The 13,269-nt window shown below is 56.7% G+C and overlaps 1 protein-coding gene and 1 pseudogene across 2 annotated transcripts; both read left to right on the forward strand.

The window, feature by feature from the left end:
• The first annotated feature begins 229 nt into the window (after positions 1-229).
• Positions 230-4,036, forward strand: LOC109385970 (tRNA (guanine(26)-N(2))-dimethyltransferase pseudogene; annotated as a pseudogene).
• Positions 4,037-10,780: 6,744 nt separating this feature from the next.
• Positions 10,781-13,160, forward strand: PERCC1 (proline and glutamate rich with coiled coil 1). 2 transcript variants are annotated; one of them, XM_019648435.1, is made up of 2 exons: positions 10,781-10,953; positions 12,288-13,160. In XM_019648435.1, exon 2 carries the CDS (start codon positions 12,335-12,337, stop codon positions 13,154-13,156), a length of 822 nt encoding a protein of 273 aa, XP_019503980.1. In that variant the 5' UTR covers positions 10,781-10,953; positions 12,288-12,334; the 3' UTR covers positions 13,157-13,160. The 2 variants fall into 2 exon arrangements, with proteins under 2 accessions (XP_019503980.1, XP_019503978.1); XM_019648433.1 differs by lacking the exon at positions 10,781-10,953 and adding an exon at positions 11,662-11,822.
• Positions 13,161-13,269: the final 109 nt, after the last annotated feature.

Below are 13,269 nucleotides of genomic sequence, written 5' to 3' on the forward strand. Positions count from 1 at the left end.
TTCTGTCTTCCCTCAGGCAACAAGACTTATTAGCCCAGACTCCGCCTCTCAAGTTCCAGGTACATCCCTACAAACCTGGAGACCATGTACTAATCAAGTCCTGGAAAGAAGATAAGCTGGAACCGGCCTGGGAAGGACCATACCAAGTACTACTCACAACCGAAACTGCAGTCAGCGCCGCAGAAAGAGGTAGCATCACTGATTGGCCGAATCCTGCCATGTAATCTACCCTGTGTCAACATGGAGGCGCCCAGGTCCCATTCCGGAAATATACACCGAGACTAATTCGGTTTTCGGTGCTGCGAGAGAAGTCTTGGTGGGCTGAGGCGCCCGCAGATTCCGGTGCGAGGGTCGTTCTATGGTTAAGCCTGACTCTCCGCTCCGCCCGCAGTCTCTGTAGAGCCCGGTTTATGGAGGGGCAGCGCCAAAGGCCGATGAATCCATTCTCAATGGAGAATGGCATAGTGCACTGCGGAGAAAAGCTCCCACCTGAAGCCAAGGAAACAATGGTCACCGAGGGAGCCGCCAAGATTGCCTTCTTTAGCGCCAACAAAGTTTTCTACCACCTAGTGCATGAGTTCAACCGAGACCTGACATGTGCTGTGATCACTGAGTTTGCTCGCATTCAGCTTGCGGCCAAAGGAATCCAGATCAAGGTGCCAGGTGAGAAGGACATGCAAAAGGTGGTCGTGGACTTGTCGGAGCAAGAGGAGGACAAGGCTGAACTTGAGGGTGCAAACGTGGCCCTGGGAGACCAACCTCAAACAGCCACCGTGGGGGAGATCTGCGAGTGCTGGAGGGCCTGGCAGCCTCGGGCCTCTGTTCCATTCGCTTTGCCCAAGAGGTGCCTGGGCTCCAATTTGTGGTTGCCAACGATGCCTCTGCCCAAGCTGTGGATCTCATACGCCATAATGTGCAGCTCAACAAAGTGGCCCACCTGGTGCGGCCCAGCCAGGCAGATGCCCGGATGTTGATGTACCAGCACCAGCAGGCATCAGAGCAATTTGATGTCATCGACCTGGACCCCTCTGGCAGTTCTGCCCCCTTCCTGGATGCAGCTGTGCAGGCTGTGAGTGACAGGGGGCTGCTGTGCGTGACCTGCACGCACTTGGCAGTGCTGGCGAAGAACAACAGTAGGGAGACCTGCTACAGCACGTACGGCGCCATGGCCCCCAAGAGCCGGGCCTGCCACGAGATGGCCCTGAGGATCATCCTGCATAGCCTGGAAATCTGCGCCAACTGCTACCAGCGCTTCATGGTGCCACTGCTCAGCATCAGCACTGACTTATATGTGCGAGTTTTTGTTCGTGTCTTCACTGACCAGGCCAAGGTCAAGGCCTCAGCCAGCAAGCAGGCACTGGTGTTCCAGTGTGTGGGCTGCGGGGCTTTCCACCTTCAGCACCTTGGCAAAACATCAGGGGATCCTGATGGCCAGGTGAAGTTGTATGCAGCCTGTGGTCCTCCGGTGGCCCTCGAGTGTGAGCACTGTGGGAAACAGCACCAGCTTGGTGGCCCCCTGTGGGCAGAGCCCAGGCATGACCTGGATTTCGTGGGCCGTGTCCTAGAAGCTGTGAGCACCAACCCCGGCCGCTTCCACACTTCGGAGCGGATCCGAGGAGTCCTGAACGTTGTCACTGAGGAGCTGCCGCACGTGCCTCTGTACTACACGCTGGACCAGCTGAGCAGCACCATCCACAGTAAAACACCTAGCCTCTTGAAGCTGCGGTCGGCCCTTCTCCACGCTGGCTTCCGGGTCTCGCTCTCCCATGCCTGTGGGAACTCTGTGAAGACGGATGCCCCTGCCTCGGTCCTCTGGGACATTATGCACTGTTGGGTGAAGGAGCATCCAATGAAACGGGAACGGCTAGAGACCAACCCAGCCTTCCGCATTCTCAGTGTGGAGCCCAGGCTGCAGGCCAACCACCATCCGAGACAATGCCAACCCCCACTCCCGCCAGCGAAGACTCAAGCGCTTCCGGTACAGCCATGAGGCTAACTGGGGCCCCTGGCCAGGGGGCAAGACAGTAGGCGAAGGTATGGAGACTAGAAGCAAGCAGCTCCAGAATAAGCGAAAGGAACTGGCTGAGGACCCAACCCAGTGGGCTGCCCAGCTTAAAACATTTCCTTGCAAGAGGTTTAAGAAGGGCACCTGTCAATGGGGGGACCAGTGCTGCTACTCCCACAGATCTCCGACACCCAAGGTCACTGCTGAAGCGACCTACACTGATTGTCCACAGACTCCCAAAGAACCCACCTGGGCCTGGGGCCACTGCTGGTTCAGGTGTAGATTGAGCCAATGAAGAGATGGTACCATCACTAAAGCTTTACAGGGTTTAATTACACTAGCTGAGAAGCTAGCTGAAAATTCAGGGATCAATGACCCATTTTCAAATTTAATGGAACAATGTTTTGGTAAATGCAAGAGAATTATGGCTTCAGCTTTAACATCATGAATAATTATCCTAGGGGTTATGATCCTCATGGGATGCTGTATTATTCCCTGTATCAGAGGACTCATACAGAGATTAATAGAGACTGCACTCACTAAACAGACACCCGCCTCCTATCACAACAACTTATTCATCATGGAGGCGCTTAAGGATGAAAAGGAAGTCATGTTAGTTGAGTTTGAAGAAAGGACAATTTAATAAAAACAAAAAGGGGGGAATTGTTAGAAAAAGTCCTAGCCTTTTCTGTCAAAGACAGCAAAGTTTAAAAATATACTCCCTCTTTCTCACTATTGTTTAGGAGTTCCAGTTAAAATATACTTTCTCACCATTGTCTAATAGTTCCTCATTTTCAAGCTTATCTAATCTTGTAACTAAGCAGATCTTGCTTTTTTATTAGCCAATCAGTTTAGATTGTAAGGTCATGCTCTAGCTAATAGAGTACCACATAGTGGAACCCGCATTAGGGATAAAAGCTGAGTGGACTTCCCGCTCAGTGTGCTTCCTAGACCGGCGTACGGTGGCTCTGCACCCTTCTGCAGAAGTAAAATTTGCTTTGCCGAGTTACTTTCGACTTCATGTGTCTTTATTTGCGACACGGTTAAATTCTATCCTCAACAGTATGAAGAGCTGCGTCTACACCCAAAGCTGCTCCGGCCACGGGGCTGGCCAAACCACTCTGCAGGACAGGCATTGCCTCGCACCACTCAGCCGCAGGGCTGTGATCCCCCACCCTATGCAGCAGGGCACACACCTGTGGCTCTCCCGAGGAAGCTGTCTTGCACTCCGACACATCTCCCTCTGCTGGCCAGGGGAACGACGTGTGCACGGCCTAGCACTCATTGTGGACTGAGGCTGCAGGGTGCTCCTGTCCACCTTTAGGAATCAAGCTGGGAGGGTGTCTTTCAGGCTGGCCCAGGGGCTCCCTGATCTACCTGGTTCCCCAGTTGGCTTCATAAGGAAGTTGCTGAAAAAAAAGGAAACTGCTGGAGCCTTCTGCCCTGAAGGCAAACTGGCCCTGGCTCTGCTGAGCTATCCTGTCTGAAGACCACGTATGGGTGTTGGGAGCCGTTTGAGAGCAGTGAGGCTGCACTGAGAAAGCTGCAGGCCTCCATGTTCTGTATGCTGAAAAAGCTGCAGAACTCCATGTTGGGTGAACAGCAAAAGAGGACCCACTGAAGAGACATGTAACCTAGCAACAGCTCATCTCCTGTGCCATTGGAAAGCAGAAGTCCCCTGGAACTGAAACCATTGGCACCTCTGAAAGCACCCTCCTAATATAGACTCATGCTTTGGAACTTACCACCATGGACTTGTTGACAGTTTCTATTTGCCTCAGTTTAACCTTACTTGGACAATATCATTGGTCTACGCTGTGCTTAATGTAACTTGTTGCTGGAAGAAACTGTTTCCCCAGACCTCCAAAACTTTGCATAAGAGACATTGGTTCCTCATTCCCCCAAATCCCCTATGCTTTAAGGAAATTGATCCCTACAAAGAGGAAATTGCTTCCTCTATATAAACCTGAGTGTAATCAATAAACAGTGTCACTCTCCGCCACCCACGGCAGAGTGTCCCTCCTGATCCCAGCTTTTTGTCTCTGTGTCTTCTCTACTTGGTTTCTTTCATTTCTAATCTCCCACCTGGTCCACTCAGGGACCCTCTAGGTACCTGGCTAGCGCACGCCAGGTGGCCACCGGAGACGTGCGGGTCATGTCATATGGGTGTCCAGGCATCATCACAGACTCTGTGGGGATGTGTGTGTGTGGCGGGGGTGGGGTGGGAGGTGAGTTGGTGACAAAATCAGGTCATGAGGCCACCCTGTGAACTGTAATATGCTGCCTCCCCAGCTCAGCATCTTTGCCTCTGGAGTGTCCCTGTCCTGTGCCTGCCTCCTGGCATCAGAAGCACCAGACTCAGGACCAGTTCTGCACCCCCGGGAACTCTTTAGACATTAGAGCAAGGGGGGCAGGCTGAAGGTATTCTGAACTCAGCAATATCTGGGAGTCCTCCCCACCCCAGGAAGTCCAGCCCCAGATGCTGGGTGGCTGCTCAGCTCTCAACCCAGCACTGTGTTAAAAGCTGCTGTGTCGGGCTGGCCGAGTGGCGTGATGGTTAAGAACTCGCTTGGGATGCCAGAGGGCCCCGGTTCGGATCCCACATATGAGGGCCAGTGACACTGCCCTCCACAGCTAAGATGCTGAACAACAGCTCAACCTGGAGCTGGGCTGCCGTGAGTCGCCGGCGACGGCGTGGGCTGCAGTCCCTGTGGCAGTGGATTGCCATGGGCTACCGTGTGTGGCCAGCAGCCAGCGTGAGCGGCCAGCAGCCGCAGTGAGCGGCCGTCCAGAAGCCGGCGACTGATCTGCCTCGCCAGAGAAGAGCGCAATGATGGTGCCAACTTGGGCCAGTGAAGCAACGTCCTCCACAACTAGACTGAAGAACAAAACGACAGCAACTTGTCTGTTCCCCTTTCCCCAATTCCCCAGCACTGTTCCCATCCCCCCAATTCCCCAATAAAAATCTTTAAAAAAAAAAAAAAGCTGCTGTGTCCACAGAGGCACCTGTGTGTGCCCAGATCCTCCTAATTGGGCCCTGCCCCACCAGTTTCACCCCAGAATCACTGCTAAACCCATTTGCCCACAGGGAACCCAAAGTGCACCCACTTTGGGGGTATGAAGTGTGGGGAGAATGGACCAGAATCATCTTGGTGTGTAACATGGAGGGTTCCCGGAGGAGATGAAAAAGCCCTGAGGTTAGGGATGGAGCTGCTGACTGGGCTGATGCAGCCACCTGGCTGGAATGCTTTAGGGCATCAGGGCAAAAGCTGCCCCAAGACAGCAGAGTTGAGATAGAGCTGGGAGGCTTGGGCGAGGGCTTGGGCTTCACCTAGGGAGGGGCCACTAAGCCCGTCTCAGTCTTGATGCTGCCTTGAACAGGTAACAAGACACCTTGGATGGGTGACTTAACCACTGGAGACCACTTCGTCAGCTGTGAAATGTTGGGTCTCCTTAGCAGGCTGCTGCTAGTACTGGCTCCGTCACATCCACCTGGAGCCTCAGCATGTGACCTTTTTTGGAAACAAGGTCTTTGCAGATGTAATTCCTTAAAATGAGGTCATACTGGAATAGGGTGGGCCTTAAACCCAGTGACTGGTGTCTTATAAGAAGAGGAGAAAAGACACCGAGGCACACGGGAGGCGGCCATGTGAAGACGGAGGCAGAGACTGCAGTGATGCAGCCACAAGCCAAGGAATGCCAAGGATTGGTAGCAATGCCAGAAGCTCTGAGACAGGCTCGTAACAGCCTTCAGAGGGTGCGTGGCCCTGCTCACACTGTGGTTTTGGGTTTCTGCTCTCCAGAGCTGGGAGAAGTCAACTTCCTGTTGCTTTGAACCACCCAGTTTGGGGTCCTTTGTTAGGGCAGCTTTAGGAGACTGAGAGACGCACCCAATCACAGAGTCACCATGCTTCTCAACAGCGTGCAACCCAGAGCAAAGGCCCTCAACCCATCACCGGCCTGAACCCACAGCCATTTTTCACGCCCTCCTACTGAGACAGCCATGTCCCTACGCTGCGTGTTCTCCCTCACTGCAAGGGGCATAAACCCACCTTGTCCAACCAACCACAGGTGTGTTCTGGTGGCCTTGGCTGGAGGGTAGTGACAGCCCAAATGCTATGGTGTGCTTGACTCTCCAATGTAGTGGAACCCAGAGTAGGCAAAGCCACAACCAGAAGCGTCTGCGGAGCCCCAGTGTCTCTAGGGCCCTCCCCTCCCTGACCCCAGCAAGCCTAGCCGGGCACTGGGTGACAGGTGCCTGGCACTGGCAGCACTGCCTACTCTTGTCCGCAGTACCCCCTCCTCCCTCCCAGGGACATAAACTAACACCTCAACCTTCATTATCTCAAAAGCACACAGAAAAACCTCACATGAGGCCTAATGTCCCACTAATGGGCAGGGAGACTGCAGCCCTTGTGTGCCCAGTGCCAGGAGTAATTCACTGTAGCGCCACTTGAGAGCTGACATATTGGAGCTATTGATTTTCCCCAGGGAGATCAATATGAGGTGCGTGGGGACGAGCAGGTCTGCTGCCTTCTGAAGGGCAGAGCTTTCCTCCCGGGGACTGAGGCCTGACAACGGCTGGGGGCCTGTGGGGGTAGGATGGACGCATACCTCCGAAAGCCCCGATGCTTCCCGACACGGGAGGCTGGCTAGGACCAGGTGCTGAGACATATGTCGGGCTCCAGGCCTGGCACCCTGAGCGCCTCAGCCATCAGCCCCACTCCAGGGGCCCAATGGGCAGCAGGGGGCTTGGGACACCCATGCCACTTGGTTGGCTGGCCATCCAACACCGCTGGACATGTGTAGGCAGTGATTCTAAGGAAGTGTGTCTCCACTGGTCCAGAGTCCCCTTAGGGTTCCATCCCCAACCCAGCCTCTCCAGGAACAAAAGCCAGAGTTTAGTCTCCATCTGCTGGACTCCTGGGTCCATCATGAACACGCTCAGGGACAAGGAAGGGGATAATTCAGAGATACCCTCCTAAGACCCCGGATCTGCTCAAGTCTCTCTCATGCCTTCCCCCCCTCTTACACCCTCAGACTGCCTTGCGGGGACCCATCATTGATTGCTGGGACTGGTGCGGTAGCACCCTCCCACCCTCCCCCATCTCCGGTCTTAGCCTCTCTTGTCCAGGTGCCTGCCCCATACTGCGCTGCCTAGGTTCCTCTTCTCCAACACCTGTGTGCTCTGGTTTCTCCCACACGCTTTTTTTTTTTTTAATTGGGGAACAATGTGTTTTTTTCCAGGACCCATCAGCTCCAAGTCAATTTGTTGTCCTTCAATCTTAGTTATGGAGGGCTCAAGCTCAGCTCCTCCAAGTCCAGTCACCACTTTCAATCTAGTTGCGGCAAGGGAGGGGCAGTCCACCATCCCATGCGGGAATCGAACCAGCAACCTTGTTGTTAAGAGCATGTGCTCTAACCAACTGAGCCATCCGTCCACCCTCTCCCACACTCTTAAAGTCTCAATCCTAGATGGGTTTCCTCTGTGGTCTCTGGTGAGGGAGAGAAAAACACCGGGATTATACCAGCAGAGAAGGACAAGGGTCTGGCTGTCTGTAGACAGAATTCCCATGGCTGGCACTAGTGGACATCTCCTCGTTGGGCCATTTGTGAGACCCAAAGCCCCTGACCTGGCCCCAGCTCCACTAACCGGGGGCCTGCGACAGACACCAGGACGGAAAAGTAATCTGGTGAGGTGGAGGGGTGAAAATAAGGGCTCCCTCAGGAGGGAGCAGGGTTTGGGGTTGATAACCATCCTGGCCCCTCCTCCCCATTAAAGCCTCATCCTCAAATTTGGTTCCAGTGACAGAGGGAAGAGCTGAGCATCTTGGTTTCCCATGGCTGGGAGGAAGGTCCGAACTCCATGGCCAGGCCGCGAGGTCCTGCAGGCCACCCCATGCGACTGCCCAACAGATGTGTCCAGCTGTGAATTTCCTTTTGCTGCTGAAACAAATGAACACCTCTGCAGGGTCGCTTTGTCATGTGAGGTGACATCCAAAGTCTCTGGGGACTAGGGCCTGGATGTATTTGAGACCATCATTCAGTCGACCACAGGGGTGCCAGCTTCTGGAAGTCTGCGTCTTTCCCAGGATGTTCCCTCTTCAGGAACAACTTCACCTCCTGCAGCCCAGCCAGGTGAGCTCCTGCTCCCATCAGCACCCCGCAAACAACCTCCTCCAGGACCTTCTCAAGGGCATGGCTGTGTCTCATCTTCCTCAGCCCACCTGCCCCCAGTGCCCAGCCCATGCTCAGACAAAGGAGAGCTGGAGGCCACGCCTAAATGCCCTCCTGGGGCCCCTACCCAGACGGTACTCCCCTTGGCCCTGCGGGCCCCACTGCTGCTGGCTGAGCGAGGTGGAGTCCCTAAGCAGACCCCTGGTCCTGGCCTTTCCTGACCAGCAGCAGGGGGTGCTGTGGCTATAGCCCAGGCAGCTGCTGAGGGGGCCCTGGGGCCCAGGGTGGTCACATTGGGGAGCTCCTGGGACCATCAGGGGAGGAGCAGTACCTGGGCGGATAGGAGCCTAGGTGCCCCAGCCGCCCAGGAGCCACCTGGGACACCGACCCGACCCTGACGTCCCCCAGATGTGGCTGACAATTGGGTTGTGCTGGGTCAGGGAGCCAGCCATGGCTAGGGCAGGGCCACCCCATAGCCAAGACCTGAACAACAGTGTCATTGGACCCCAGAGTCTCAGAGCAGAACTGTGGTCACACCTGAGATCAGTCTCTGGAGGACCGAGGTCCAATGTGGATGGACTCACGGGACTGGTCCCAGCCAGATGTCTGTTACCTGGAGCATGGCCTCAGCCTAGGGCATGTTGAAGGAGCCATAATTATATCCACAGGTCTTGGGGAGCCTGGCCTAGCACAAACCCGTCCCCTCTCTCTGCAGCCTTCCCCTGGGGCCTGCAGTGGCCTTGCCCCATAGCCCTCTCCTGGTCCTGACCCAGGCAAACCACATCAGCAGCTTTGAAGATCCATTCAAGGTAGGTAGCCAGCCTGGCGCAGGTGGGTCCTGTTCTTGGAGTGGAACTTTTTATTTCCTTGTCAATCCCCCAAAGCTGGTGGTCCTGACTGTGGGCTGAGCACAGAGCACCTGCGTGGAGCCCTCCAGATGCCTGAGAAATGACTGGCAGCAATCGACAGAGCTGACCTGCCTAGTGGCCTCCACTAGCAGCAAAGACCTGGGTGTCACTGGGTGGGTGAGGTGCCATCTCTACGTGAAGGAGCCCGGAGCTGAAGGGCAAGGACCCAGAGAGGGGTGGAGTGGCATCCGTGACCAGTGGACAGGTAGCCCCCATACGGGGGAAGGAGATCGGGGACCACGAGTGATCCTGGAGCCCAGGGGTCAGGTACACACCAAGCTCAAGGGAGCTGCTGTCCTGTCCTCAGAACCTGGACCACAAGCTTTGGGAGCCACAGCAGATGGGACGCTGGGGTCCTGCCAGCTGTCACCATGGGGGCTGCTCCAGGAGCAAAGCACCCAGTGGCAACCACAACGAGGTGGGGGCCGTGGTCATGTAAGAAGGGCCCTCACTGGGCTGAATAGTGTCTCCCAAACTCAAGTCCACCTGACATCAGAATGTGACCGTCTGTGGAAATCAGGTCTCTGCAGATGTGATCAAGAGGCCAGGGTGGGCCCTGATCCAGGGACAGTGTCCTTATAGACAAAGACACTCACAGGGGGCAGGCCGAGTGACCACAGAGGCAAACGTTGGAGGGAACACAGCTACAAGCCTGAGAAATGCCATGGATTGCTGGCCAGTGACACCAGATCCCAGGAGAGAGGCATGGGGCTGATGCCGCGACCCCTTAATATAGTTCCTCATGTTGTGGTGACCCCCAACCATAAAATTATTTTCGTTGCTACTCTGTAACCATAATTTTGCTACTGTTATGAATCGTAATGTAAATATCTTTTTGTTTTCCGATGGTCTTAGGCGACCCCTGTGAAAGGGTTGTTCGACCCCCAAAGGGGTTGCAACCCACAGGTTGAGAACCGCTGCTCTAGAAGGAGCCAGCCCTGATGACCCTGGAGTTTGGACGTCCGGCCTCCTGACTGTGGGGAATCCCTCTTTGTTGTCCTCAGTCACCCTGTTTGTGGTGATTGGTTATGGCAGCCCCAGGGCACTTGTGCAGCCACTGCAGGATAGTGGGGGGATGGTAGAGGGAGGGTTTGGTAGGGGGTAGACCCTCTGGGGTCCTACTTGAGGTTGTAACTCATTGGGGAAATGCAGTGCAGATGCCCCCAGGCATTTCCACAAGGCTGTGGGGGTACCAAGCCTTACCCCCACTTCCCCTGCCCCCACCCCCAGAAAAAGGCATGGGAATCAAAAAAGGAACCAGAGAAGAGAGGTGCTATCTCAGCCTGGATCCTGGAGATGAAGCCCAGGGTTGGGGGGTAGGGGGAGCAGGGGTTCAGTTGTAGCTCTGGCCGGTAGGAGGTAGCAGGAGGGGGTTAGGCAGGGGCTCCAGGGTCCCCACCTGCATGAGCCCCCACCTGGGCCCTGGCTGGTGGTCCTTGGCCTCCCTTCCTTGGCCTTCCCAGGTGCTGCTGTGGGCCTAGAGCTCCGTTCACCCTGAGCACTGCACAAGCAGGATGTCCTCTAGAGAAGGCTACTCCAGAAGTCAAAATAGCATGAAATTTAATTTTCCGCCTATTTGACAAGGCTTGGTTGGGGCCCCAATCAGTGGCAGAGATAAGGGTCCTCGGCCGAGTGTGAGGCAGCTGGGCGCGCGGCAAACACTCTACGGTCCCCGGGCAGGCCGAGGTTCCCCCCGCCGGGCCCTGGTTGCTGGGCGCTAAAGCAAACGGAATCTATTTGCCCAGTCTGCGATGACAATGCAGTCGCCAAATATTTGCCAGCCCGGCCGGCTGTGGAGCCTGGCTATAAATGCTTGAGCCCAGGTGGAGGTGGGCCTGCCCAGCAGAACTGCAGGCCTCACAGGTAGGAGCCGGGCTGGGCGGCGGCTGGGAGGGTGCTGGTAGAAGGGCCTGGCCTCCTCCCTCTCCTGGAAAGACTGTGGGCCCTTCTGCCCAGTTGGTCTTTGGGGAGCGGTCACCAGTGGGGCTGGGCAGGGCCAGGCCATGGAGGCCGGCGACAGGCAAGCACGCGCCAGGGGAAGGAGGGCACTTAGCTCTGGCTTCCCATGAGCGGCCACTGCTGGAGCCACCAGACGCCCCTGCAGGGGAGAAGGGCCCCAGCGCTGTGGACAAGATTGGGAGCACAGCATGGCCAGCGGGGCGCAGGGAGGAGGGGAGGCCTCTGCGCTCCCTACGACCCTCTGACTCTGAGTAACACCTGTAAACTCACCGGACCCCCTGGGGGGTATTTTCTGACAAGCTAGGAGCCGCCCCACCTCCACACTACCTTCCCTTTCTTTCTCCCTCTTCCCCAGGGTTCACCCACCTCCTTCCAGCTGTGAAGGGGCATGCTGGACATGCTGGGGTGGGGGGCACTCTAGCATTCAGAATGAGCTCCACTTGGCTACGGGCCAAGGGGAGAGCTAGCTGCAACCTTGACAGTGTCCTCCCCAAACCCCCTCCCTGTCCTCCCGAGCCCCAGGCAAGAGGCCCACAGGCCTTCCCGACTATCACTGACCCTGCCAAACTGCGGGGTGTTGTCTCCTTCACCCTTTGCTCCCCTGACAGGTAACAGATGAAAGCCTGGGACCATGACCGCACTTATTAAAATTAGACAAGGCAGGAGAAATGGTATCAGCTCTGAAGCCCCCCCAAAGCTGCAAGGGCTCTAGGGCTCGAAGCTGTCGGGCCCATCTCCCAGGGACAGTGGGATGCTCCCAGCCCGACACTCCGGTGAGGGGGTCAAGGCATCACCCGCCCAGCACTTGGGTAGATGCCACCTTAGCGAGCCTATTTATCAAGAGCCGTAGCAACCCCATGCTGCCTTCCCACCTCTCTTGCTTCTCTCTCCTGAGACTTTTCTCACCCAGTGGACTATTCGAGTGGCACCACCCCGTTACACACTCTCCCTCCCCACAGACCATCCTCCCTACAGGACAGGATGCATCACTCCTAGGGTTAACAACCATCCCACAGGCCACTGGCTATTATAAACCCTGCAGTCTATACTCTGTATGCTCTCCCCCACTCCACTCCTGCCATGCCCACTATTATGGTGCCCACTACCCTGTCTCCAAATCTCACCCACTTCTGAGCTTGGCACGCTCTTCAAGGACAAGTGGCCACACAAGCCTGCAGTGGCCAGTTCTACCAGGAAGGATGACCGCTAACCTGTCCCCTCTCCACCTCCCTCCCCAGTGGGCGCCTGCTGCCCCAGAGGCCCCAGAAGCTCAGACGTGGAGGAGATGGCTGCTGGCGTGATCCGGCCGCTCTGTGACTTCCGGCTGCTCCTGCCGTCCCTTGGACCCTTCCTGCCCTCAGACCTGGAGCCCCCAGACACTTCTGAGGAGGAAGAGGGGGAGGAAGAAGAGGAGGATGGGGAGGAGGAACTGGAGGGTGAGGGGCCAGGGGGCCATAGCCCAGCCCCCCAGAGCTCAAGTTGGGCCACAGCTGCCCCAGAAGAGGCCCCTCCAGGTCTGAGCAGCCCTGAGACGCCACTGCAGCTGCTGCGGTTCTCCGAGCTCATTAGTGGCGACATCCAGAGGTATTTTGGCCACAAGGACAGAGGGCAGGACCCAGACGCCTGTGACATCTACGGTGACAGCCGCCTGGCCGGCAGCTCAGCCAGAGAGCTCTACTGTGCAGACCTAGTGTGTCTGGCCCAGGGCGGGTCTCCAGATGACGACGAGGCCATTGAGCCCGGGGTCCACTCGCCTGGGGATCCTGAGGGGCAGGCGCACGGGACAGGTCATGGTGGGGACAGGGCACAGCCATTGGGGCCCCTGGCTGAGCTGTTCGACTATGGGCTGCGGCAGTTCTCATGGCCCAGGGCATCGGCTGGCCGCCGGATGAGGCTGGAGCGGAAGTATGGCCACATCACCCCCATGACCCAGAGGAAGCTGCCCCCCTCTTTCTGGAAGGAGCCGGCGCCCAGCCCCCTGGGCCTGCAGCATCCTGGCATGCCTGACTTCAGTGACCTGCTAGCCAGCTGGTCAGCGGAGGCTGGTCCTGAACTGCCGGGTGGGGGTGCCCAGCCCCTGGAGGGGGTGCAGCTGGCCGAGGCCTAGTGATTGGGCGACGGCTGGCAGGGGGTAAACTGGGGCAGCAGGGCTCTGGACTCTTTTTATGGCTGTCATGGGAAGAGCCCTGGGGCCCTCCAATGTGGGCGGCTACCAGAACA

The sequence above is a fragment of the Hipposideros armiger genome, unplaced genomic scaffold (genome assembly GCF_001890085.2).
Source record: "Hipposideros armiger isolate ML-2016 unplaced genomic scaffold, ASM189008v1 scaffold_126, whole genome shotgun sequence".
In the NCBI taxonomy this organism is placed as follows: Eukaryota; Metazoa; Chordata; class Mammalia; order Chiroptera; family Hipposideridae; genus Hipposideros; species Hipposideros armiger.

Bases quoted from the DNA above. Each gene is read 5' to 3' on its own strand.
- PERCC1 (XM_019648433.1), top strand. From the start codon at position 11,801: ATGCTCCCAGCCCGACACTCCG. The intron at 11,823-12,287 runs GTGAGGGGGTCA...CTCCCTCCCCAG, and splicing joins GCTCCCAGCCCGACACTCCG to TGGGCGCCTGCTGCCCCAGA.